This window comes from Triturus cristatus, chromosome 10 (assembly GCF_964204655.1).
Source record: "Triturus cristatus chromosome 10, aTriCri1.1, whole genome shotgun sequence".
In the NCBI taxonomy this organism is placed as follows: Eukaryota; Metazoa; Chordata; class Amphibia; order Caudata; family Salamandridae; genus Triturus; species Triturus cristatus.
Genome location: NC_140593.1, coordinates 1,245,443,099 through 1,245,468,378, shown reverse-complemented (window position 1 = coordinate 1,245,468,378; position 25,280 = coordinate 1,245,443,099). Strand labels below are relative to the sequence as shown.

The following is a 25,280-nucleotide window of genomic DNA, read 5'->3' as shown; positions in this document are numbered from 1 at the left end:
CCAGTCTGAGTCTTGGTTTAGCTTTACCATGAGCCCTCCTCTCATGTTGGGAGAGTCATGGCGATCCACTGTTGTGGTGGCTTGGCCAGTCTGAGTCTTGGTTTAGCTTTACCATGAGCCCTCCTCTCATGTTGGGAGAGTCATGGCGATCCACTGTGGTGGTGGCTTGGCCAGTCTGAGTCTTGGTTTAGCTTTACCATGAGCCCTGGCAGACTTCAGAGTTGGCGCCCCCTGCTGTCATATCTGCCTGCTCAAAGGCGGCAATGCTTGCCCAGTGGCTGCACATCAGCCCCCGCAGCTGCTGCGATGCGAGCTCCAGGGGGCCCCCTCTGGCACTGTGCATGGTCTTGAGATCTCCTGACTGGTTCCGCAGCGTGTCCTCCCCCCCATGTACTTTTCAGGATGACATGCTGAAGTTTCGTTATGCCCCTGTGCTTGGGCCACCGCCTGTTGAAGGGCTGCATGACTATCCGCATCAATAAACTCGTCATCCAGGGGTCTCCCCCTCATCAGCAGTCCCCTCACTCCCACACCTAGAGGGGCCTGATCGCGGGGACCACCGCCCCAGAAAAGGTCCGGAAGTCCAAGAAAAGACCTGCTAAAAACAAAACAACGAACTAGGGGGCATATTTACAAGGGCTTTAAAAGCGGAGATAAAACTATCGGCCTATTAACAAGAGGGTGCTAACATGCATTAGCGCATGTTAGCACCCTTTTACCCAACACCTCCCTTTGCATCTCTAATGAGATGCAAAGTGGGCGTCACTGGGCAGGACAACCTTGTAATTATCGCTGATGTTCACATCGCGATATTTACAAGGCTGCCCCAGCATTTTAGCACACGTTAGTTTTTGGAGAAACCCGCTGTTTTCTCCAAAAACTAACTTCTGCTAAAAAGCAGACTTACCTATCCCTAACATTGGGGTGGATTATGCTGATACGACCCTGTGGGTCGTATCAGCAAGGTTATCGCTGTTTTGCAGGGAACATCGCTGAAAAACCAGCGATGTTCCCTGCAAAACGGCGATTTCCCCGCTATCTCTGGAATTTTTATCGCCCTGGAGTAACGCATTGTTAATAACGCGTTACCAGGGCGAGAAATTCCAGAGATAGACGGTGATAAATAACAAAGCGCTAAGCGCGCTTTGCGTTTATTTATTGCCGTCTTTGAAGATATGCCCCTAGAAATCTCAAACAGCAGTATGAGGAATAGTTAGATAAAAACTGTGAAATGTGCAAGTTACTCTAAAAAACCACCCGAAAAATATTTCCAAAGAAAATCAATAATCTGGCTGCTGAGCAGCAGAGAAAGAGCAAGTGCTTTACCTGTGGGATGTTATTTTGTGGGGATCGAGCCATCTGCGTGGTGGACTTTGAGTTTCTGCCTGGAGTCATGCCTTCACTTGGGTACTGTTTTTTATTAGGCTGCTGAGCGAAATAAATGTAAGAAAGAAAAGCATAATCCGAGCTTCTGGTCTTGCCATAGAATTCTCAGTCGCTGTGTGTAGGATATTGGGTTACTGGGTGGGAAGTGAAAAACTACTCAAGCAGAAGCAATAATTCTTGTCAAGATGAAACACAAGCAAACCCCAAATTAACCTGTGCTTAACCCAGTGGAAGCTTTGCACAAAAGCAGTCAGGCTTAACTTAGAGACAATGGGGCCGATTACGATCCTGGAAAAACCCGGTACAAACCGTGGGTCGGAGCTTTTTCTCCGTCCGACTCGTACTGGGTTGTAAAACTTTACAAACATGCAATTACGATTCGTACGGAAACACCATTTCCGTACGAATCGGAAAAAAGACCAACCGACAGAAAAATACATACAAATGTGATCCGGGACACCGCGGACGTGACGTCCGGACGGAGTTAGGCATGTTTTTACGTACCAGCAATTACGATTCGCACTGACTGCAGTCCGGATGGGAAAATTTTTACGGCACCTAAAAAGTGCCGGAAAAGCTAAGTACGCAGCGATGCGAGCTGATTAGGGGGCCGGGTACGTGCCGTACCCCCCCCCGCCCCCGTATGTTCGCGCCGTACCCCCAGCCCCCCGTATGTAAGGAGCGTATGCCTGTACCCCCCAGTCCCCCGTATGTACGGAGCGTACCCCCCAGTCCCCCGTATGTACGGAGCGTACCCCCGTTCCCCCCAGCCCCCCGTATGCACGGAGCGTACCCCCGTACCCCCCAGTCCCCCGTATGTACGGAGCGTACCCCCGTACCCCCCAGCCCCCCGCAGCCCCCCGTATGTACGGAGCGTACCCCCGTACCCCCCAGTCCCCCGTATGTACGGTGCGGACCCCTACGCGCTGGGGGTCCGCACCGTACATACGGGGGGCTGGGGGGTACGCTCCGTACATACGGGGGGCTGGGGGTACGGCGCGCCCATCCGCGGGGGGGCTGGGGGTACGGCGCGAACATACGGGGGCGGGCGGGGGGTACGGCGCGTACCGGGCACTTGTTTGGACATCTCCATGGTTGCTATGGGAGTTCGCTCCGGACGGTCTTTTTTCCATACAGTTGTACAATCGGACGGATGGGACGGATCGTACTTGCGCATTTGGACTTCAGTTTTCCCATTTGTACGTAAACATGTCCGGGGACGTGTCGGAGACTTTTCCCGACCCGAGGACGTGTGGGGGAATTTTCCCAATGCGATTTGTATGGACTTTTTCCCATACGAATCGTACTTGGCAGTTTGTACGGCGCTTTTACCATTTGTACGGAAAAAAGTCCAGATTCAATTCGGTTGGGGAAATTTTTTCCAGGATCCTAATCGGCACCTATGTGTAAAGTATGCAGCATTTCAAACAGTAATAAAGTAAAAACACAGCACTAGAAAAATCCCACACAAATTTAGAAAAATAGGGTAACATTTAATAACAGATTTGAGACCAAAACGACAAAAGAAAATTAGCAGAACTGGAGGTATGCAATTTTAAAGATTTGGGTAAAATAGTGCCTAAAAGCACAAAGCGCCAACTGTTATTATGTGGTCGTGCCAGACCTGGACAAAGTCACGAGTTGAGACCGACCAGATGGAGCGTGGGACAGATAAAGGGACCCAATCAGGCCCTTAAATCCTGGATGCGGGGCCTTGCGAGATTCGGCTTCAAGGATGAATTGTGCAGCAGCACTACCGATGCGCTGCGAGTGGCGATGTGAAGTCTGGTGTCAAGAATGCATCATGCAGCGGCGTTTCAGATTAAGCCATTGACAAGGCTTGTGTTGCGAGGTCCTGTATCATTATCAAAGATGCCGTCAATGAAGGCTTGAGATGCAAAGTGCTGTGTCAGGGATGTGTTGCACAGTGGTAGTTCCTATTAGCTGTGGGCTGTGATTTGAATTTGAATTTGAATTTAAAAACTTTTATTCAGCGCTCTTTTACCAGGCGGTTTCATGGCGCTATATGTGATGCGAGGTCCGGTGGGTCTGCTTGCAGGGAGAAGGTCACAAGGGCTGGGGTACCACGGGAGCACACGAGGTTAGTCCATGCCGGGGCTGGTGGGGCTGGGTGCAGAGCTAACAGGTCATCCAGACGTCTTGAGTTCCTCGTGGTCAGGAGCAGACGACTTGTAGAGGTGATCACAGGACAGCTGGGCCACTCAGGTAGTGGTGCTTGCTTCTGGTGCTTCGGGAGTCCAGTGTGGACTCTTCTTATTGGTACTTGCCGTTGGGGGTCTGGTACTCTGGGAATTGTTACGCCACGGCTCTGGTAGGTCCTGGTGCCTCTAAACTTGGTGGAAAGGCTGATCTGACTCTCCAGAGCTGTTGTACCTTTTTTTGCTTCAGTGCTGCATCAAGTTCATCACGAAGCAGCAAGTCAACAAACCGGACTTCATGGGATCGGTGCTTGTGGAATGCAGGGGAGTGATACCTTCCCACCAAGGGAGATTCTTGGCGATTTCCTGAAGGCTGGGGGTGCTCCAGGGTTCTTAGAGCCCTTTCAGGTTTCAGAATGACACAGCAGCAGCGAGTGTCGAGTCCTGGAAGCATCAGGCAGGGTTTGGCACCTTTATCTTCTGCAGCAGGGCTTCAGTTCCCGCTCATTGAGTCTTCTTTCTCCTGGTCTTCATGTCCGTTGAATCTGATGTTCAGGACTTGTGGTGCCACCTGAATACTGAATTTAGGGGCATTACAAGGGGAGATAGGCAGTAGCCAATGGGCTACTTACCTTTAGGGTCTCTACACCCTTTAGTGACCCCTTGCAGTGGGAAAGGGCACTGCCAAGTGTTAGAATTGGGGGTCTCTGGTTGGCACAGGTAAGTACTTGTGACAAGCAGGGACCCTCTCCTCTAGTCAGGATAAGGGGATTACCCTCTTAAAATAACCCCTGCTCACCCTCTAGGTAGCTTGGCGCGAGCAGACATGACTTATTTTCAGAGGCGTTATAGGTTAAGCGTTTGTAAATACATACAGCAACTCAGTGACAACACCACACATGGACACCACACCAGGGTTTGTATAAAAATACGTATTTCTTTATATAAAGGCTTAGCACAAGACCCAATAACGTACAAATAGGCCACAATACTGTTTAGGACTTAAGAGTTCTTTAAAAATGCGTGTCTTTCTGTTCCATGTGCTTCGCGCTGACTGTGCGGCTCTTTTGGGGAAGATTGTATACAAAAAGAGTTAACTAAACGTTGCGGACTCTCCGGTCCGGTGCGCACACAGTCTCGGTGCGAATCGTACAGTACCTTTTAATGCGTCCGACGCGGACGAGACGCTGGCAGGAGTGAAGGCAAACCAGGGACGTTGGCGGCTCCTCTGTGGTGCGGACCCCGGCTGGCTGTAGGCGTCTCTGTGAGAGGCGTAGAGCGGGGGCCCCAATGAGCGAGGCGGACAATGCTGGTTTTCCGGCGTTCACTGTGCAAGGCGGGATGCGCGTCGTGCCTCAGAGCAGAGAAGCCTGTTCGATGCGAAGCAGCGCGGCACAAGGTGGCCGGTACGCTGCGAGCATACGGGCGGTACTCAGCCTTGCGGGGCACTCCGATCCCTGAGTCCAGCGGCAGGAGTGCGGCGAGTCACTGCGGCTCGAAGGGGTGAGGGTGAAGCGGGGTGCGGGCGGCCCTTCTTGGACGGTGCGAGCTACGGGTCGAATTTGGGGCGGAGTCACACAGTGAGGGACGGCCGGGCACAGACTTCAAAGCGGACAGGGGGATACGAGTCGCCTCGGATCGCGGCTCCAGCGGCAGAGCAAATCTTGGCAATGTCCAGCGGCTCTGTCTGAGGCAGTAGGAGTCCAATATTTCTGGGACTCCGTTCAGGGGGAAAGCTCACCCACAAGTCCTTGGAGATTGTTGAAAGCACAAGTTGATAAAAGTTCCTTTAGTCTTTTCCTCTCCTCTCGCAGCAAGGCAACCACTGCAGGCCAATCCCCCAGGTCAGGGACAGTACTCCTCCTTGCAGCTTCTCCAGTTCCTTCTCGTCGGGCAGAGGTTCTTCTTGGTTCAAGCAGGATCTGATTTCTTGGGAGCAGGGCCCCAATATTTATAGTGCAATTCTTTTGCTCTTGCAGGCCAGGGGGCCTTTGCCCAGTTCAACCCAATTCTGGAGTACTTTGTTTACCAGACTCTGGCTTCTCCTTTCAGTGTGCAGGGCAGAGACATCAAACGCTCCCCAGCCAGCATTGTGGTGGAAAGGCACAGCCCTATTCAGAGTGCAGGTGTACTCCTCCCACCCATCTGGATGTAATCTTCCTATTCACCACCTCGCTGCCCAGGCTGTCTCCTGGAATTCCCCAGCCCTGTCACTCACAGAAACCAGACAGCAGATACACATCCTAGCAGAGGCGGGCTGAAATGGTTAGGCAAGCAAATACTAACTTTCTAAAAGTGGTATTTGCAAACACAGGATATCAAAATAAACTTTACTAAAAGATGTATTTTATCATTCTGAGTTCAGGCATACTAAACTTGAATTTCTACCATGTTCTCTGAGTCTGTTAGGATTATATAATGTAATAATTCCAGCAGCCCATTCTGGCCTATGGAGAATAGGTAGCCTTACAATAGTGAAAAACGAAACTGGCTGTAATTCACTATTAGGACATGCCACACACATCAGGGCTTGTCCTACCTTATGCTTACAATGCACCCTGCCCTTGGGCCTACCAAAGGGGTGACTAATATGAAGTAAAGGGAAGGTTTAGGGACTGGCAAGTGGGTGCACTTGCCCAGTCAGCATGACAGTACCAGACTGCACGCAGGTTCTGCAATGGCAGACCTTAGACACATTTTACAAGGCTGCTTCTGTGGGTGGCACAACCAGTGCTGCAAGCCCACTAGCAGCATTTGGATTTACAAGCCCTGGGCACTCCTGGTGCACTTTACAGGGGTCTGACAGTAAACCAAATAAGCCAATCATGGAATCCAATCAACATACAATTTACAATAGGGAGAGCATATGCACTTTAGCACTGATCAGCAGTGGTAAAGTGCCCAGAGTCACAAAACAGCCAACAACAGGTCAGAAAAAAAACATAGGAGGAAGGCAAAAAGTTCAGGGATGACCCTGCAAAAAGGGCCAAGTCCAACACCAAGCATGATGAAAGTGTGCACCATGACGATCTGTATTATGAGGTCTATGCTGAGAGTGTATACCGTGACGTCGCGTGGTATGAAATGTATGCTGAGGGTGTGCACCGTGATGTTCTACGTCATGAAGTGTATGCTGAGGGTGTGTGCCGTGTCGTTCCATGTTATGAGGTGTATGCTGAGGGTGTGCTCCATGACGTTTCGTGCTGTGAGGTGTATGCTGAGGGTCTGCGCCATGTCATTGCTTGTTCTGAGGTGTGCCTTGGGCACATTGAGGTACATGTTATGAGGTGTATGCTGATGTGTCCCGTGAGGTTCTGTGTAATGAGGTGTATACTGAGGGTGTGTGCCGTGACGTTCTGTGTAATGAGGTGTATGCTGAGGGTGTGAGCCGTGACGTTCCATGTTATGAGGTGTATGCTGACAGTGTGCTCCATGATGTTGCGTGTTATAAAGTGTATGCTAAGAGGGCGAGCCATGCCATTGCATATTATAAGGTGTAAGCTGAGGGTGCGTGCCATGATGTTGCGTGTTTTGAGGTGTATGCTGAGGGTGTGCGCCAAGACGGTAGGTGTTATGAAGTCTATGCTGAGGGTGTACACTATGACGTTGCATGTTATGAGGTGTATGCTGAGACTGTGTGCCATGATGCTGCATGTTATGAGGTGTATGCTGAGGCTGGGTGCCCTAATGTTGCATGTTATGATGTGTATGCTGAGGGTGTGTGCCACGACGTTGTGTGTTATGAGGTTTATGCTGAGGGTGTGGGCTGTGACGTTGCGTGTTATGAGGTGTATGATGAGGGTGTGTGCCATGACGTTGTGTGCGGTTAGGTGTGCTCAGTCAGGTGTCGGCAGTGAGGTGTGGGCACTGAGGTGCATGTAATGAGGTGTAGCCTCTGCGGGATGTGAGGTGTGCGCAGTGAGGTGTGTACTGTGAGGTGTAGCTCTGCGGGGTGTGAGGTGAGGTGCAGCTCTCTGTGCTGTGAGGTGCAGCTCTGTGTGCTGTGAGGTGAGGTGTAGCTGTGTGTGCTGTGAGCTGCAGCTCAGTGTGCTGTGAAGTTAGGTGAAGCTCTGTGTACTGTGAGGTGCAGTCCTGCATGCTGTGAGGTGCAGCTCTGTGTGTTGTGAGGTGTAGCTCTGTATGCTGTGAGGTGAGGCGTAGCTCTGTGTGCTGTGAGGTGAGGTGTAGCTCAGTGTGCTGTGAGGTGCAGCTCTGTGTGCTGTGAGGTGCTTCTCTGTGTGCTGTGAGGTGAGGTGTAGCTCTGTGTGCTGTGAGGTGAGGTGCAGCTCTGTGGGTGTGAGATGCAGCTCTGCGGGTGTGAGGAGAGGTGCAGCTCTGCGGGGTGTAAGGTGCAGCTCTGTGGGTTTGAGGTGAGGTGTACCTCTGCGGGTGTGAGGTGCATCTCTGCAGGTGTGAGGTGCAGCTCTGTGTACTGTGAGGTGTAGCTCTGTGTGTTGTGAGGTGAGGTGTATCTCTGTGTGCTGTCAGTGGAGGTGCAGCTCTACAGGTGTGAGGTGCAGCTCTGTGGGTATGAGGTGCAGTTCTGCGGGTGTGTGGTGAGGTGCAGCTCTGCAGGGTGTGAGGTGTAGATCTGCGGGTGTGAGGTGGAGCTCTCCGGGTGTGAGGTGCATCTCTGTGCACTGTGATGTGAGGTGCAGTTCTGCAGGGTGTGAGGTGCAGCTCTGCGGGTGTGAGGTGTAGCTCTGCAGGGTGTGAGGTGCAGCTCTGCGGGTGTGAGGTGAGATGCAGCTCTGCAGGGTGTGAGGTGCAGCTCTGTGGGTGTGAGGTGCAGCTCTGCGGGTGTGAGGTGCATCTCTGTGTGCTGTGAGGTGAGGTGCAGCTCTGTGGGGTGTGAGGTTCATCTCTGAGTGCTGTGAGGTGAGGAGCAGCTGTGCAGGGTGTGAGGTGTAAGGTGCAGCTCTGCGGGTGTGAGGTGCAGCTCTGTGTACTGTGAGGTGTAGCTCTGTGTGCTGTGAGTTGAAGTGCAGCTCTGTGTGCTGTGAGGTGCTGCTCTGTGTGCTGTGAGGTGTAGCCCTGTGTGCTGTTAGGTGTTGCTATGTGTGCTGTGAGGTGCAGCTCTGTGTGCTGTGAGGTGCAGCTCTGTGTGCTGTGAGGTGCAGCTCTGTGCGAGATGAGGTGTAGCTCTGTGCTGTGAGGTGTTGCTCTGTGTGCTGTGAGGTGTAGCTCAGTGTGCTGTGAGGTGTTGCTCTGTGTGCTATGAGGTGAGGTGCCGCTCTGTGTGCTGTGAGGTGAGGTATAGCTCTGCTGGTGTGAGGCGTAGCTCTGCGGGTGTGAGGTGAGGTGCAGTTCTGCAGTTTGTGAGGTGCTGCTCTGTGGCTGTGAGGTGCAGCTCTGCGGGTGTGAGGTGCAGCTCTTTAGGGTGTGAGGTGCAGCTCTGCAGGTGTGAGGTGAGGTGCAGCTCTGTGGGTGTGAGGTGCAGCTCTGTGTACTGTGAGGTGTAGCTCTGTGTGCTGTGAGGTGAGGTGCAGCTCTGTGTGCTGTGAGGTGAGGTGTAGCTCTGCTGGTGTGAGGTGCAGCTCTTCGGGTGTGAGGTGAGGTGCAGCTCTGCAGGGTGTGAGGTGCTGCTCTGTGGCTGTGAGGTGCAGCTCTGCAGAAGTGAGGTGCAGCTCTTTAGGGTGTGATGTGCAGCTCTGCGGGTGTGAGGTGTGGTGCAGTTCTGTGGGTGTGAGGTGCAGCTCTATGTACTGTGAGGTGTAGCTCTGTGTGCTGTGAGGTGTAGCTCTGTGTGCTGTGAGGTGAGGTGCAGCTCTGTGGGTGTGAGATGCAGCTCTGCGGGTGTGAGGAGAGGTGCAGCTCTGCGGGGTGTAAGGTGCAGCTCTGTGGGTTTGAGGTGAGGTGTACCTCTGCGGGTGTGAGGTGCATCTCTGCGGGTGTGAGGTTCAGCTCTGTGTACTGTGAGGTGTAGCTATGTGTGTTGTGAGGTGAGGTGAATCTCTGTGTGCTGTCAGTGGAGGTGCAGCTCTGCAGGTGTGAGGTGCAGCTCTGTGGGTATGAGGTGCAGTTCTGCGGGTGTGTGGTGAGGTGCAGCTCTGCAGGGTGTGAGGTGTAGATCTGCGGGTGTGAGGTGGAGCTCTCCGGGTGTGAGGTGCATCTCTGTGCACTGTGATGTGAGGTGCAGTTCTGCAGGGTGTGAGGTGCAGCTCTGCGGGTGTGAGGTGAGGTGTAGCTCTGCAGGGTGTGAGGTGCAGCTCTGCGGGTGTGAGGTGAGATGCAGCTCTGCGGGGTGTGAGGTGCAGCTCTGCGGGTGTGAGGTGCAGCTCTGCGGGTGTGAGGTGCATCTCTGTTTGCTGTGAGGTGAGGTGCAGCTCTGTGGGGTGTGAGGTTCATCTCTGAGTGCTGTGAGGTGAGGAGCAGCTCTGCAGGGTGTGAGGTGTAAGGTGCAGCTCTGCGGGTGTGAGGTGCAGCTCTGTGTACTGTGAGGTGTAGCTCTGTGTGCTGTGAGGTGAGGTGTATCTCTGTGTGCTGTGAGTTGAAGTGCAGCTCTGCGGGTGTGAGGTGTATATCTGCGGGTGTGAGGTGCAGCTCTGTAGGGTGTGAGGTGCAGCTCTGCAGGTGTGAGGTGGAGCTCTGCGGGTTTGAGGTGCAGCTCTGTGGGTGTGAGGTGCAGCTCTGCAGGGTATGAGGTGCAGCTCCACGGGTATGAGGTGAGGTGTAGCTCTACGGGTGTGAGGTGGAGCTCTGCGGGAGTGAGGTGGAGCTCTGCGGGTGTGAGGTGCAGCTTTGCAGGTGTGAGGTGAGGTGCAGCTCTGCAGGTTGTGAGGTGCAGCTCTGCGGGTGTGAGGTGCAGCTCTGTGTGCTGTGAGGTGAGGTGCAGCTCTGCGGGGTGTGAGGTGCATCTCTGTGCGCTGTGATGTGAGGTGCAGCTCTGCAGGGTGTGAGGTGCAGCTCTGCGGGTATGAGGTGAGGTGTAGCTCTGCAGGGTGTGAGGTGCAGCTCTGCAGGTGTGAGGTGAGATGCAGCTCTGCGGGGTGTGAGGTGCAGCTCTGCAGGTGTGAGGTGCAGCTCTGCGGGTGTGAGGTGAGATGCAGCTCTGCGGGGTGTGAGGTGCATCTCTGTGCGCTGTGAGGTGAGGTGCAGCTCTGCAGGATGTGAGGTGCAGCTCTGCGGGTGTGAGGTGAGGTGCAGCTCTACGGGGTGTGAGGTGCAGCTCTGCGGGTGTGAGGTGCAGCTCTGCGAGTGTGAGGTGGAGCTCTGCGGGAGTGAGGTGCATCTCTGTGCGCTGTGATGTGAAGTGCAGCTCTGCAAGGTGTGAGGTGCAGCTCTGCGGGTGTGAGGTGAGGTGTAGCTCTGCAGGGTGTGAGGTGCAGCTCTGCGGGTGTGAGGTGAGAGGCATCTCTGCGGGGTGTGAGGTGCAGCTCTGTGGGTGTGAGGTGCAGCTCTGCGGGTGTGAGGTGCAGCTCTGTGTGCTGTGAGGTGAGGTGCAGCTCTGTGGGGTGTGAGGTTCATCTCTGAGTGCTGTGAGGTGAGGAGCAGCTCTGCAGGGTGTGAGGTGTAAGGTGCAGCTCTGCGGGTGTGAGGTGCAGCTCTGCAGGGTGTGAGGTGCAGCTCTGCGGGTGTGAGGTGCAGCTCTGCAGGGTGTGAGGTGCAGCTCTGCGGGTGTGAGGTATGCCTCAGAAGTGGCCAGGGCAGGCCTTAACCACTTTGTCTTTGTGGCACCGATTAACTCCTGTTCCCTAACGAGCTCTCTTCCTCTTTATTGCTCTTTTCACTCTCCTGCTCTTTTCTCTTTCCCTGGTTGTCTCCATCTCTTCTTGCTTTCTGCCCTCCTTCCACTTTTCTCATTTCCTTCTCTCCCCTTTACTTATTGTCCCCTCTTCTTCTTGTGTGTCCTCTTCGTCATTTTACTGATCTCTTGTTTCTCTACCTCTTTCAACCCTGTATAATCTGTACTCTCACTAAGCGCTCTTCTACTCTTCTCTTCTCTTCCCCTGCTCACTTCTTCTCTTCTTTCTCTCTTCCGTTTCTCTGTCTCTGTCTTCTGTGTTTCTCTTCTCCATTTCTTTCCATCCTCTTCCTTTCTTGTCTTCTTTTATCCACCGTTTCTCATTCTTGTTGGACCCTCTTTCTTTGGCTTACATTGTGTTACCTTCCTTCCTCTCCTCTGTTCATTATTTCCCACTCTGTTCTTCCCTCTTCATTCTTTTCCTCATTTTCTTTCTCTTCTGTTACATTTTTTCTGCTCTATTTACATTTTCCACTATTTTCCAATTTGTTCCTTCTCATCTCTTCCCTCCCTTTCATTCCCTCCTTTCACTTCCTCCTGTGTTCTCACCATCTTTTTCCCGTTCTCTTTCATCTGCTTCCTGCCTCTCTTTATTCTCTTCCTCTCTTATCTCCATCTCATGCCCTATCTCCTTCCTTTTCCTCATATCTTCATGTCCATCGTTTTCACCTTATTAACTCGCACCCTGTACCACCCTTTCCCTACCCAACCTACAATTCTGTCTTTCTTCTGTGCTCTTGTGCTTTTTTTGTATTGTTCTTTCTTTTCCGCAACCAATGCTTGACTCTGTCTTGCTTCTTCTCTGCCTCGTTCCCCCACCCCCTTTCACCCTCTGTTCTTCCTCTTCCTTCGCTCCCTCCTCAACCTCCACATGTGTGTATCTCTTACCCCACCACCCTCTCATATCTTATGTCCTTCCTCTACCTCCCCATGTGTGTATCTCTCACACAACCACCACCCTCTCACATCTTCTGTCCGTTCCTAACCTTCCCATGTGCATATCTCTTACCCTACCACCCTCTCACATCTTCTGTCCCTCCCCTACCTCCCCATGTGTGTATCTCTTACCCAACCATCCTCTCACATCCTCTGTCCCTCCCCTACCTCCCCATTTGTGTATCTCTTACCCAACCACCCTCTCACATCTTCTGTCCCTCCCTACCCTCCCCATGTGTGTATCTCTTACCCAACCACCCTCTCACATCTTCTGTCCCACCCCAACCTCTCCATGTGTGTATCTCTTACTCAACCACCCTCTCACAACTTCTGTCCCTCCCCACCCCATGTGTGTATCTCTTAATCCACCACCCTCTAACATCTTCTGTCCCTCCCCACCCTCCCCATGTGTGCATCTCTTACTCCACCATCCTCTCACATCTTCTGTCCCACCCAACCTACCCATGTGTGTATCTCTTACCCAACCACCCTCTCACATCTTCTGCTCCACCCCAACCTCCCCATGTGTGTATCTCTTACCCAAACCACCGTCTCACATCTTCTGCCTCACCCCAACCCCATGTGTGTATCTCTTGCCCAACCACCCTCTCACATCTTCTGTCCCTCCCCGCCCTCCCTGTGTGTGTATCTCTTACCCCGCCACCCTCTCACATCTTCTGTCCCTCCCCACCCTTCACATGTGTGCATTTCTTACTCCACCACCCTCTCACATCTTCTGCTACACCCCAACCTCACCATGTGTGTATCTCTTACCCAACCATCCTCTCACATCTTCTATCCCTCCATACCTCCCCATGTGTGTATCTCTTACCCAACCACTCTCTCACATCTTCTGTCCCTCCCCACCCTTCCCATGTGTGCATTTCTTACTCCACCACCCTCTCACATCTTCTGCTACACCCCAACCTCCCTATGTGTGTATCTCTTACCCAACCACCCTCTCACATCTTCTGTCCCTTCCCACCCTCCCCATGTGTGTATCTCTTACTCAACCACCTCTCACATCTTCTGTCCCTCCCCAACCTCTCCATGTGTGTATCTCTTACCCAACTATCCTCTCACATCTTCTGTCCCTCCCCTACCTCCCCATGTGTGCATCTCTTACTCTACCACCCTCACATCTTCTGTCCCACTAAACCTCCTCATGTGTGTATCTCTTACCCAACCACCCTCTCACATCTTCTGTCCCTCCCCTACCTCTCCATGTGTGTATCTCTTACCCAACCACCCTCTCACATCTTCTGTCCCTCCCCTACCTCTCCATGTGTGCATCTCTTACTCCACCACCCTCTCATATCTTCTGTCCTACCCCAACCTCCCCATGTGTGTATCTCTTACTCCACCACCCACTCATATCTTCTGCCCCTTCCCAACCTCCCCATGTGTGTATCTCTTACTCCACCACCCTCTCACATCTTCTGTCCCACCCCAACCTCCCCATGTGTGTCTCTCTTACTCCACCACCCTCTCACAACTTGTCCCTCAACTACCTCCCCATGTGTGTATCTCTTACTCCACCACCCTCTCACATCTTCTTCCATTCCCAACCTCCACATGGGTGTTTCTCTTACCCAACCACCCTCTCACATCTTCTACCCCTCCCCTACATCCTCATGTGTGTATCTCTTACCCCACCACTCTCTCAAATCTTCTGTACCTCCCCTTCCTCCCATGTGTGTACCTCTTACTTCACCACCCTCTAACATCTTCTGTTCCACCCCAACCTTCCCATGTGTGCCTATTGCCCCTGTTCTGCCTCCCTTGTGGTTTTTGTTTGTCCCTTCCCTACCTCTCCATGTGTGTGTGTATGTGTGTGTTACCCGGCCCCCACCCTCTCTCATGTCTCTCGTCCTTCTACTATCTCCTCATGTGTGCCTGATGTCTCTCTTCTCCCTCCTTCGTGGGTGTTGTTTGTCCCTCTCCTATATCACCATGGGTTGGCGTCCAACCCCACCCTCTCACATCTCTTGTTCCTCCCCTTCCTCCTCATGTGTGTCTCTTACACCCTCTCACGTCTCTTGTCCCTCACCTGAATCCCATCTGTGCCTCTCTTACACCCCTCACATCTCTTTTCCCTCCCCTACCTCCCCATGTGTGTCTCTTACACCCCCGTACATCTCTTGTCCCTTCCCTACCTCCACATGTGTGTGCCTCTTACACCCCCTCACATCTCTTGTCCCTCCCCCACCTCCCCGTGTGTGTCTTACTTCCACCCTCTTACATGTCTCTTGTCCCTCCCCTACCTCCTCATGTGTGTCTCTTTTACACCCCTCACATCTCTTGTCCCTCCCCTACCTCCCCATGTATGTGCCTCTTACACACCCTCACATCTCTTGTCCCTCCCCTACCTTCCCATTTATGTGGCTCTTACATCCCCTCACATCTCTTGTCCCTACTCTACCTCCCCATGCGTGTCTCTTACACCCCCTTACATCGCTTGTCCCTCCCCTACCTCCCCATGTGTGTGCCTCTTACAACCCCTCACATCTCTTTTCCCTCCCCTACCTCCCCATGTGTGCCTCTCTTACACCCCCTTACATCGCTTGTCCCTCCCCTACCTCCCCATGTGTGTGCCTCTTACAACCCCTCACATCTCTTTTCCCTCCCCTACCTCCCCATGTGTGCCTCTCTTAAACGCCCTCACATCTCTTGTCCCTACTCTACCTCCCCATGCGTGTCTCTTACATCCCCTTACATCGCTTGTCCCTCCCCTACCTCCCCATGTGTATGCCTCTTACAACCCCTCACATCTCTTTTCCCTCCCCTACCTCCCCATGTGTGCCTGTCTTACACCCCCTTACATCGCTTGTCCCTCCCCTACCTCCCCATGTGTGTGCCTCTTACAACCCATCACATCTCTTTTCCCTCCCCTACCTCCCCATGTGTGCCTCTCTTACACGCCCTCACATCTCTTGTCCCTCCCCTACCTCCCCATGTGTGCGTCTCTTGCACCTCCTCACATCTCCTGTCCCTCCCCTACCTCCCCATGTGTGCGCCTCTTACATGCCCTCACATCTCTTGTCCCTCCCCTACCTCCCTGTGTGTGTCTTACTTCCACCCTCTCACATGTCTCTTGTCCCTCCCCTACCTCCCCATGTGTGCCTCTCTTACACACCCTCACATCTCTTGTCCCTCCCCTACCTCCCCATGTGTGCCTCTCTTATACCCCCTCACATCTCTTGTCCCTCCCCTACCTCCCCATGTATGCACCTCTTACATCCCCTCACATCTCTTGTTCCTCTCCTACCTCCCCATTTGTGTGCCTCTTACACCCCCTTACATCTCTTGTCCCTCCCCTGAATCCCCATGTGCGCCTGTTGTCCATTGCCTCCCCCCCTTGTGGGTGTTGTTTGTCCCTCTCCTACTTCCCTTGTGTGTGTCTTACTCCCACCCTCTCACGTCTCTTGTCCATCCCCTACCTCCTCATGTGTGTCTCTTGTCCCTCACTTCTGTTTCATCCATACCTCATCTTGTGTGCATCTTGTTCCCCTCTCCACTACCCCTACTTTCCACATCTATCCTCCTTTCTCTTCCTCTTTCTCTGCCATGTCCCCTCTACACTTCTACCTCACCCCTCCACACTCGCTGTCCCTCTCCTGCACCCCCTCTCCCTTCTCCTCCAGACATGAGGATGAGGATGAAGAAAGCCACCAGTTCTGCTGCCCAGCCTCGGAGTGCAGTAGCCCGTCGTCCAGGTAGCCAGCAGGCCCATGTGACGTGTGGAGAGGACCCGAAGCCCGAAGGAAGGCCCCCCAGTGCTCCTGGGCAGTGTGCCTGCACTGCTGCTCTGCCAGACTCCTGAACAACTCCTGAGAAGACTTGGCTTCCCGTCCTGCTGTGGGGTCACCCTGGCAGCCTGCCGAGGAGCTGCCTCACTACTCACACCACCAGCAGTGGCATGAGGGTCGTGGCTCATTCAGCAAGTCACATCAAACCCATAACACTCTTTTTGAGATGCTGAAACTCTTAAGAAGCTGGCACCACTGGATAAAACCCCAAACAAACTGGTGCGGCACTGCATAAAACTCTGTACAGACTCCTTCAACACTGCGTACAACCCCATGCAGAATCCTGCAATGCTGCATACAACCGTGTGCAGAATCTTGCAACACCACATGCAACCCTGCAGATTCCTGCAACACTGCGTACAACGGAATGCAGAATCTTGCAACACTGCATACAACCCTGCAGAGACTCATGCAACACTGCATACAAGCCTGTACAGACTGCAACATTGCATGCAGCCCTTCAGACTCCTGCAACAATGCATACAACCCTGTGCAAACTACTGAAACACTGCGTACAGCCCAATGGAGACTCCTGCAACACTGCGTTCAACCTAGTGCAGAATCCTGGAACACTGCGTACAACCCTGCAGACTCCTGCAACACTGCGTACAATCAAATGCAGAATCTTGCAACACTGCATACAACCCTATGGAGACTCATGCAGCACTGCATACAATCCTGCAGACTTCTGCAACAGTACATGCAACCCTGTGCAGACTCCTGCAACACTGCATACAACCTTGTACAGACTGCTGCAACAGTGCACATAAACCAAGGCAGGCTCCAGGCAACACTGCATGCAACCCTGTGCAGACTCCTGCAACACTGTGTCCAACCCCATGCAGACTCCTACAACACTGCATACAACTCGATGGAGACTCCTGCAACACTGCACACAATCCTGCAGACTCCTGCAGCTGTGTATACAACAATGCAGACTCTTGAAACATTGCATAGAACCCTATTGAAACTCCTGCACCACTGCGGGAAACCCAGTGCAGTCACCTTCAACACTGCACTCAAACTTGCAACACCGTGTGTGACACCGACAAGATGCGTGTAACACTGTGTGTTCAACCCTATAGAGACTCTTGCAATGATGCATACAACCCTATGGAGACTTCTGCAATATTGTGTACAACCCTGCAGACTACTGCAACACTGCATAAAATCCTGCAGACTGCTGCAACACTGTACAACCCTGCAGACTCCTGCAACACTGCATAAAACCCTGCAGACTCCTGCAGCACCCCGTACAACCCTGCAGACTACTGCAACACTGCGTACAACCGAGGTCAAACTCCTGCAACACTGTGTACAATCCCATACAGACTCCTGCAACATTACGTACAACCCTATGGAGGCTCCTGCAACACCACATACAACCCTGTGCAGACTCCTGCAACACTGCGTCCAACCCTGCAGACTCCCACAACACTCCGTACAATCCCATGCAGACTGCTTCAACAGTGCATACAGCCCCGTGCAGCCTCCTGCAACACTTCATAACCCTGCAGACTCCTGCAACATTGCGTACAACCGAGTGCAGAATCCTACATCACTGCATATAACCCTATGGAGACTCATGCAACACTGCATACAGCTCTGTACAGACTCCTGCAACACTGCATTCAACCCTGCAAACTCCTGCAACAGTGCATACAACCCTGTGCAGACTACTGCAACACTCTATACAGCCCTATGGAGACTCCTGCAACAATGTTTACAGCCCCGTGCAGACTCCTGCAACACTGCATACAACCCCGTGCAGAATCCAGAAAAACTACGTACAACCCTGTGCAGACTCCTGCAACACTGCCTACAACCCAGTGCAGAATCCTGCAACACTGCCTACAACCTATTGCAAACTCCTGCCACACTGCAAACAACCCTGTGTAGACTCCTGCAACAGTGCATAAAACCCTATGAATTCCTGCAACGCTGCATACAACCCAGTGCAGACTTCTGCATCACTGCATACAACCGGTTCAGTGACTAAATATCGAGGGACATAATATAGAATGCCCAAAATATCGACGCCAAAATATAGAAGGACAGAATATCGACTCCCTATCTACAAACAGGTAAGTACTAAAATATCGATTCCAAAATATAGAATGTTAAAATATAGTTAGCTAAAATATCGAATTTTTTAAAATGTATTAAAAATAATATAAAAGTTATTAAATATTCAAAACAATTAAATAAAACATACATAATATAATATAAAAAAGCTTAAAATGTAAACATAATAAAAGTAATGTAAAAAAAGTAGAACTTTTGTTGGATAGTGAGAGCGTAAAAATTACTATTCCCACTCCAGTCAGTGCAACAGTAGGGAAAACGTTGGATAGAGTAGGGGTAAAAATTGCTATTCCCACTCCAAAGAGCGCAACAGTAGGGAAAGCATTGGATAGCGGGAGAGTTAAAATTACCATTCCCACCCCAGAGAGTGCAACAGTAGGGAAATCGTTGGATAGCAGGAAGGGAAAAATTACTATTCCCACTCCAGTGACTCCAACAGTAGGGAAAGCATTGGATAGCGTAGGGGTAAAAATTACTATTCCCACTCCAGAGAGTGCAACAGTACAGAAAGCATTGGATAGCAGGAAGAGAAAAATTACTATTCCCACTCCAATGAGTGCAACAGTAGGGAAAGCGTTGGATAGTGTAGGGGTAAAAATTACTATTCCCACTCCAGTGAGTGCAACAGTAGGGAAAACGTTGGATAGCGTAGGGGTAAAAATTACTATTCCCACTCCAAAGAATGCAACAGTAGGGAAAGCGTTGGATAGCGGGAGGATAAAATTTACTATTCCCACTCCAGAGAGTGCAACAGTAGGGAAAGCGTTGGATAGCGGGAAGGGAAAAATTACTATTCCCACTCCAGTGAGTGCAACAGTAGGGAAAGTGATGGATAGCGTAGGGGTACAAATTATTATTCCCACTCCAGTGAATGCAACAGTAGGGAAAGCGCTTGATAGCGTAGGGGTAAAAATTACTATTCCCACTCCAGAGAGTGCAACAGTAGGGAAAGCGTTGGATAGCGTAGGGGTAAAAATTACTATTCCCACTCCAAAGAGTGTAACAGTAGGGAAAGCGTTGGATAGCGTAGGGGTAAAAATTACTATTCCCACTCCAGTGAGTGCAACAGTAGGGAAAGCGTTGGATAGCAGGAGGGTAAAAATTACTATTCCCACTCCAGTGAGTGCAACAGTAGGGAACGAGTTGGATAGCGGGAGGGTAAAACATACTACTCCCACTCCTGAGAGTGCAAAAGTAGGGAAAGTAATGATTTAATTTTAAAATAAGATTACATTAATAATCAATACCAATAAAAAGTTAATTAAAAATAATTACCAATTAATAACAATTAATTACCATTGAAAAATATTAATTAGCAATTAATAAAAATTAACTACCAATTAATACAAATTAATTACCAATTAATAATTAATTATCAATTATCAATACACATCAATAAAAAAAAGAATATTTACTTTATTACAATTAATTTACTTCCCACCCAATTCCCCTATAAACCCACAACCCACTCCCAATAATAAAAAATACAATTAACATTATCAATTAATCAATTAATAAAAATAATTTTGCAAATAATAAAAATTATTTAGCAATTCATACACATTATTTACCCATTAATACAAATGAATTACCAATTAATAATTAATCAATTAATTATCAATACACATAAATAACAAAATCATTATTTACTTTATTACAATTAAATTACTTCCCACCCAATCCCCTACAAACCCACAACCCGCTCCTAATAATAAAAAATACAATTAACATAATTATCAATTAATCAATTAATATAAATTAATCACCAATTAATAAAAATTAATTACCAATTAATAATTAATTATCAATAAATTAATTATCAAAACATATAAATATAATTAATATTTAATTAACCATAATTAAATTACTTCCCACTCTATTCCCCTATAAACCCACAACCCGCTACGGAATTAAATTACGCAAAAATTAAATTACATAACATTCATTAGTTTAAATAAATTAAACATACATTAGAAAAATAATACATAATTTTAACACATATACTACCATACATAACACAAAAAAAATTCAATATTATAGATATCTATATTTTTAAATTCGATATTATGGTAATCTATATTTTAAAATTCGATATTATGGAATTCTATATTTTTTAATTCTATATTATGGAAATCGATATTTTGTTCCCCAATTTCGATATTCTGACCTATCTATATTTTGATAATTTGATATTCTGTCCACTCTATATTTTAACTTCGATATTCTGGGCAGTCGATATTTCGGAATCGATATTTAGGGTGTTCACCCATACAACCCTATGGAGACTCCTGCTAAACTGCATATAACCCTGCAGACTCCTGCAACACTGCCTACAACTCGATGGAGACTCTTGCAACACTACATACAACCCAGTACAGAATCCTGCATCACTGTGTAAAATCCCAGTGCAGACTACTGCAACACTGCATACAACCCTATAGAGACTCCTGCAACATTGCATTAAAACCCTGTGCAGACTCCTGCAACACTGCGTACAACCCTGCAGATCCCACAACACTGCGTACAATCCCATGCAGAGTGCTTCAACAGTGCATACAGCCCTGTGCAGCCTCCTGCATCACTGCATAAAACCCTGCAGACTCCTGCAACTGTGCATACAACCCTTTGCAGACTCCTGCAACACTGCATACAACCCTGCATAGACTTCTGCAACACTGCGTACCATCCTGTAGAGACAACAGCAACACTGCGTACAACCTAGTGCAGTCACCTGCAAACCTGCGCTCAACCTTGCACACTCCTGCAACCCTGCATAAAATACCGTGCAGATGCTCTAACACTGCGTACAACCCTATAGAGACTCCTGCAATGTTGCATGCAATCATGCAGACTCCTGCACCACCTCGTACAACCCTGCGGATTCCTGCAAAACTGTTTACAACCCTGTGCTGACTCCTGCAGCACTATGTACAACACTACAGACAACTGCAACACTGCGTACTACCCAATGCAGGCTCCTGCAACATTGCATACATCCCTGCACACTTCTGCAACACTGCATACAACCCTGCAGACTCCTGCAAAGCTGCGTACAACTCTGCAGACTTCTACTACACTGCATACAACCCTGCATACCTCAGCAACATTGCAAACAACCCTGCTCACTCCTGCAACACTACATACGGCCATTTGGAGGCTCCTGCAAAACTGCACAAAATCATGGAAATCTTAATACAACCCAGTGAAAACTCCCGCAACACCAACTGCAACCCTACAACCCTAAGAATTCCTGCAACAGTGTACACAACCCCGTGCAGTCTTCTGCATCACTGCGTACTGTGAGAAGTTGGCCTGATATATGCTGTCCACTAATTATAGTGGGCACCTTGTATCAGTCCAAACAACCCATTATGGTGAATAGGTTAAAGACAACCTTTATTGAAAGCTATCCTAGTGGTAGCTATGGAGAGCAGCCTTTAGGCTAAGTCTAGAAGGAATGTAAAGCAGCTTGTTTTACCAGTCTATAATCTCTTGAATGATCAAATGAAAGGACAACCACACCAGGTATATATTTAAAATATATGTATTTAAGATAAAACACACCCCTCTAGTCTCTTTATGAGACTGGAGTTCAAAGTACTTAATTTACAAGTTAGCAATCAACAATAATAGCACAAATACACGTTTGGGCCCTAGGGGGGTACCAAACCATATACCAATAAAGTGGTATAAGAACCACGACTGAACTAGACACAAGACCTAGAGCCTGTAGAGTCGCTGGGACCCCAAGGAACCACCCAAGGTAGTGACACAGAGGACCCACGGTGGCCGTGTGCAGTGTGTAAACACAACTGCGGGTTCCCGTTAGCTTCTATGGGCAATGTCATGGTTGGAAATTTAAAGATTAGGGACACTTAGAATCGAGTTAGGACCAAACCCTTTTGGACTTAAGAAGTTCTAGGGCTAGCACCCACTGGAGCACTGGAGTACTCGAGTTACCTCTCCCAGGGAAGCCGGGTGCATGGGTGTCAAATGGTGTCGGGTCGTGTCGTCAATTTTAATGGGAGCTGGCGAAGAAGTGCTGCTACTGGGAAGATGCAAAGTGTCCAAAGAGATCCAAGCCTGGATCGGAGACGTGAAGAACCTGAAAGCAGAGGGGACAGAGTCTGGGTCACTTGCCAGTGACCAGGGACACGATAGTCGAATGCACACCGATGTCGGTGCTTCAGGTGAGATGAGGGGAAGCTTGACTCTTTAGCCACGAGAACCAGGGGGCGTCGAGGACAACCAGGAGCTGGATTCGAGCTGTCCCACGAAGGATGTCGAGTGCTGCAGTGTTGGTGCCCGGATTGGACACAACAAGCCTTGGCAACAGCAACCCAGGCAGGAAGGAAAAAGATGCTTTGGTGCAGACTAGCAAGGTCCTGGGGACTCCCCAAGCGATGGAGAGTCAGGGCACGTCTGGAGCAACCAGGGAAGCCCAATTGAAGTAAGAGTTGGCTTCACAGGGACCCACCCGTCGACGGACCAGGTATCGCGAAGGTACCTCAAGCGGGAATGCAAAGAGCGGGCTCACGGAACACTCGTGGATCGTGGAGTGTAGGCCCACAATCTTCAGTGCAAAAGGTGCTCGGGGTCTAGGCTACAAGTAACCCAATGCACAGCCTCGAGAGTCGTCGGAAAGCTGATGCACTTGCAAATGTGCGCGGTGTCCAGGGGTTCCGGTTCCACGGTACCCACGAGGGCTACGGGTCTCAGCTTTGCTGGGGACTCGGTTCAGCCTCTGTGAAGTCTGGAAATCCACCTCTGGCGTTGCAAAGTTTTTGGCGTCCGGCGGGAGCTTCAGAGATGCAGACTTAAACAGATCGTCAAAGGTCCAGGATTCAGTTGCAGAGTTTCGTCCAGGAATATCTAAAGTTCTGGTTACAGAGGTTCCTTCTTTATACCCAAGGAAAGGGTTGGACTAAGTCAGGGGACCCACCTATGGGAGGGTTTGGAAAGAGGGGTGGCTACACCCATTTGCTTTGTCCAGTTTCGTGCCGGAGCAGGGGCTGATAGCCCCTGCAACTGGTTTGAGCTGGACTATGCACAGGGACACCAAATGTGCCCTCATTGCAGGACTTCAAAGCACTCCTGGAGTGCTCCCACCCAGCCCTACTCCACCGAGGCCTGTCTGGGATGTGGTAACACCTCCCTGTGACAGGAAACCTATTGTCCAGGCCTTCCCTGCCGGAGTTTCGGTCAGCAGCAGGAGGCCAGCAGCATCCATTTTGTGATGCCAGGGCTCTTTTAAGCTGGTACCGGGTATACCGGTGCTGTCATGTCTCTCCCTCTAGGAGGGTGAGATCATACTCCCACACCAAGCACTGCTGTGGGGGTATGATTCCAAGGTGTTTGACACCAAACACAACATGTTTCCGTGCAGCCATCCCAAAGTTAGCATTTACCGTTTTGTTATAATGCACTTAAGAGTATATGGTCAGGCGGCATCACAGACATCCCCGGAGAAGAGATTCCGAAGGCAACAGAGGGGCACTGCTCATGCATGGGCACCCTCTCACTCAAAACCAAGCACCCTGACTTCAGGATTGATAAGGCCTGCCATAGGGGTGACTGATAGGTTTATATGTGCAGTGATAGGTGAGATATAGTGAACCTATATCTCTGTAAGGGGTGCATGCACCACCTTACCCAGGCTGCAGCAGCAGACCTGTGGTGTCATTTTGGAGGGCTTCCCAGGGGTGGCATAATACATGCTGCAGCCCCTGGTAGGCCTCTGGGGTACCTATGCCCTGGGTACAAAGTATACCATATACTAGGGACTTATAAGGCACTCCAGAATCCAATTAGATATGTACCTAATGTACATGGAAACCATTTCAAAGAGGAAGCAGCTAGACAGGGGCACCTCAGAATCCAATCTGTTGTGTACCTAAGGTGCTAGGAATCCATTTAGAGAGGAAGCAGCTAGGCTGGGGTCCTGAATAGCAGTGCCCCAGCCAGACTAAAGTTGAAACACAGTGTTACATCAGCAAAATGTGGGGGTAACCATAAGAAGCAGATCCTACTCTCCTACAACTCTGTAGACTCCTGCAACACTGCGTACAACCCTGTGCAGAATCCCGCATTACTGTATACAACCCTGTGTAGACTCCTTCAACACTCCGTACAACTCGATGGAGACTCCCACAACACTGCATTCAACCCTGTGCAGTAACCTTCAACGCTGCATTCAACCTTACAAATTCCTGCGACACTGCACATAACACCATCTAGGTGCCTGTAACACTGTGTATAACCCTATAGAGACTCCTGCAAGACTGCATACAAACTGTGCAGTTGCCCGCACCACTGCGTACAACTCTGCAGACTACTGCAACACTGCATAAAACCCTGTAGACTCCTTCAACACCCTGTACGACCCTGCAGACTCCTGAAGAACTGTGTATAACCCTGTGCTGACTCCTCCAGCACTATGTACAACACTGCAGACAACTGCAACGCTGCGTACAACCCAGTGCAAACTCCTGCAACACTGCATACATCCCTGCACACTTCTGCAACACTGGGTACAACCCTGCAGACTCCCACAACACTGCGTACAATCCCATGCAGACTCTTTCAACACTGCATACAACCCTGCAGACTCCTGCAACACTGCGTACAACCCTGCAGACTTCTACTACACTGCAGACAACCCTGCATACCTCATCAACATTGGATGCAACCCTGCTCACTCCTGCAACGCTACATACAGCCATTTGGAGACTCCTGCAAAACTGCAAAAAATCATGGAAAACTTAATACCACCCAGTACAAACCCCTGCAACACCAACTGCAACCCAATATCAACTCCTACAGCACACACTTTTTGTGATGATGAAAACATTACAGTCAGCCACAACACGATGAAACCCCATGGAAACTGCTACAGTACTACACACATCCCTATTGATACTCCTGCAATGCTACATACAACAATATGGAGACTCCTGCAACACTGCATACAACCTGTGTAGTTGCCCGCAACACTGCATACAACCATGCATATTACTACAACACTGCATGCAACCCAGTGCAGACTCCTGCAACATTGCATAGATCCCTGTGCAGACTCCTGCAACACTGCATACAACCCTATGCAGAATCCTGCAGCACTGCCTACAACACTGCAGACTCCTGCAACACTGTATATACGCC

At 50.2% G+C, this 25,280-nt stretch overlaps 1 protein-coding gene across 1 annotated transcript in view; it reads left to right on the top strand.

Moving 5' to 3' along the window:
* Positions 1–16,237, top strand: part of LOC146797198 (uncharacterized) — a 757,296-nt gene extending 741,059 nt beyond the window's left edge. The window contains exon 4 of the mRNA XM_085630325.1: positions 15,870–16,237. Within this exon, the coding sequence (XP_085486451.1) occupies positions 15,870–15,945 (76 nt within the window). The 3' untranslated portion in view covers positions 15,946–16,237. The remainder of the gene's footprint in view (positions 1–15,869) is intronic.
* The last annotated feature ends 9,043 nt before the right edge of the window (positions 16,238–25,280 follow it).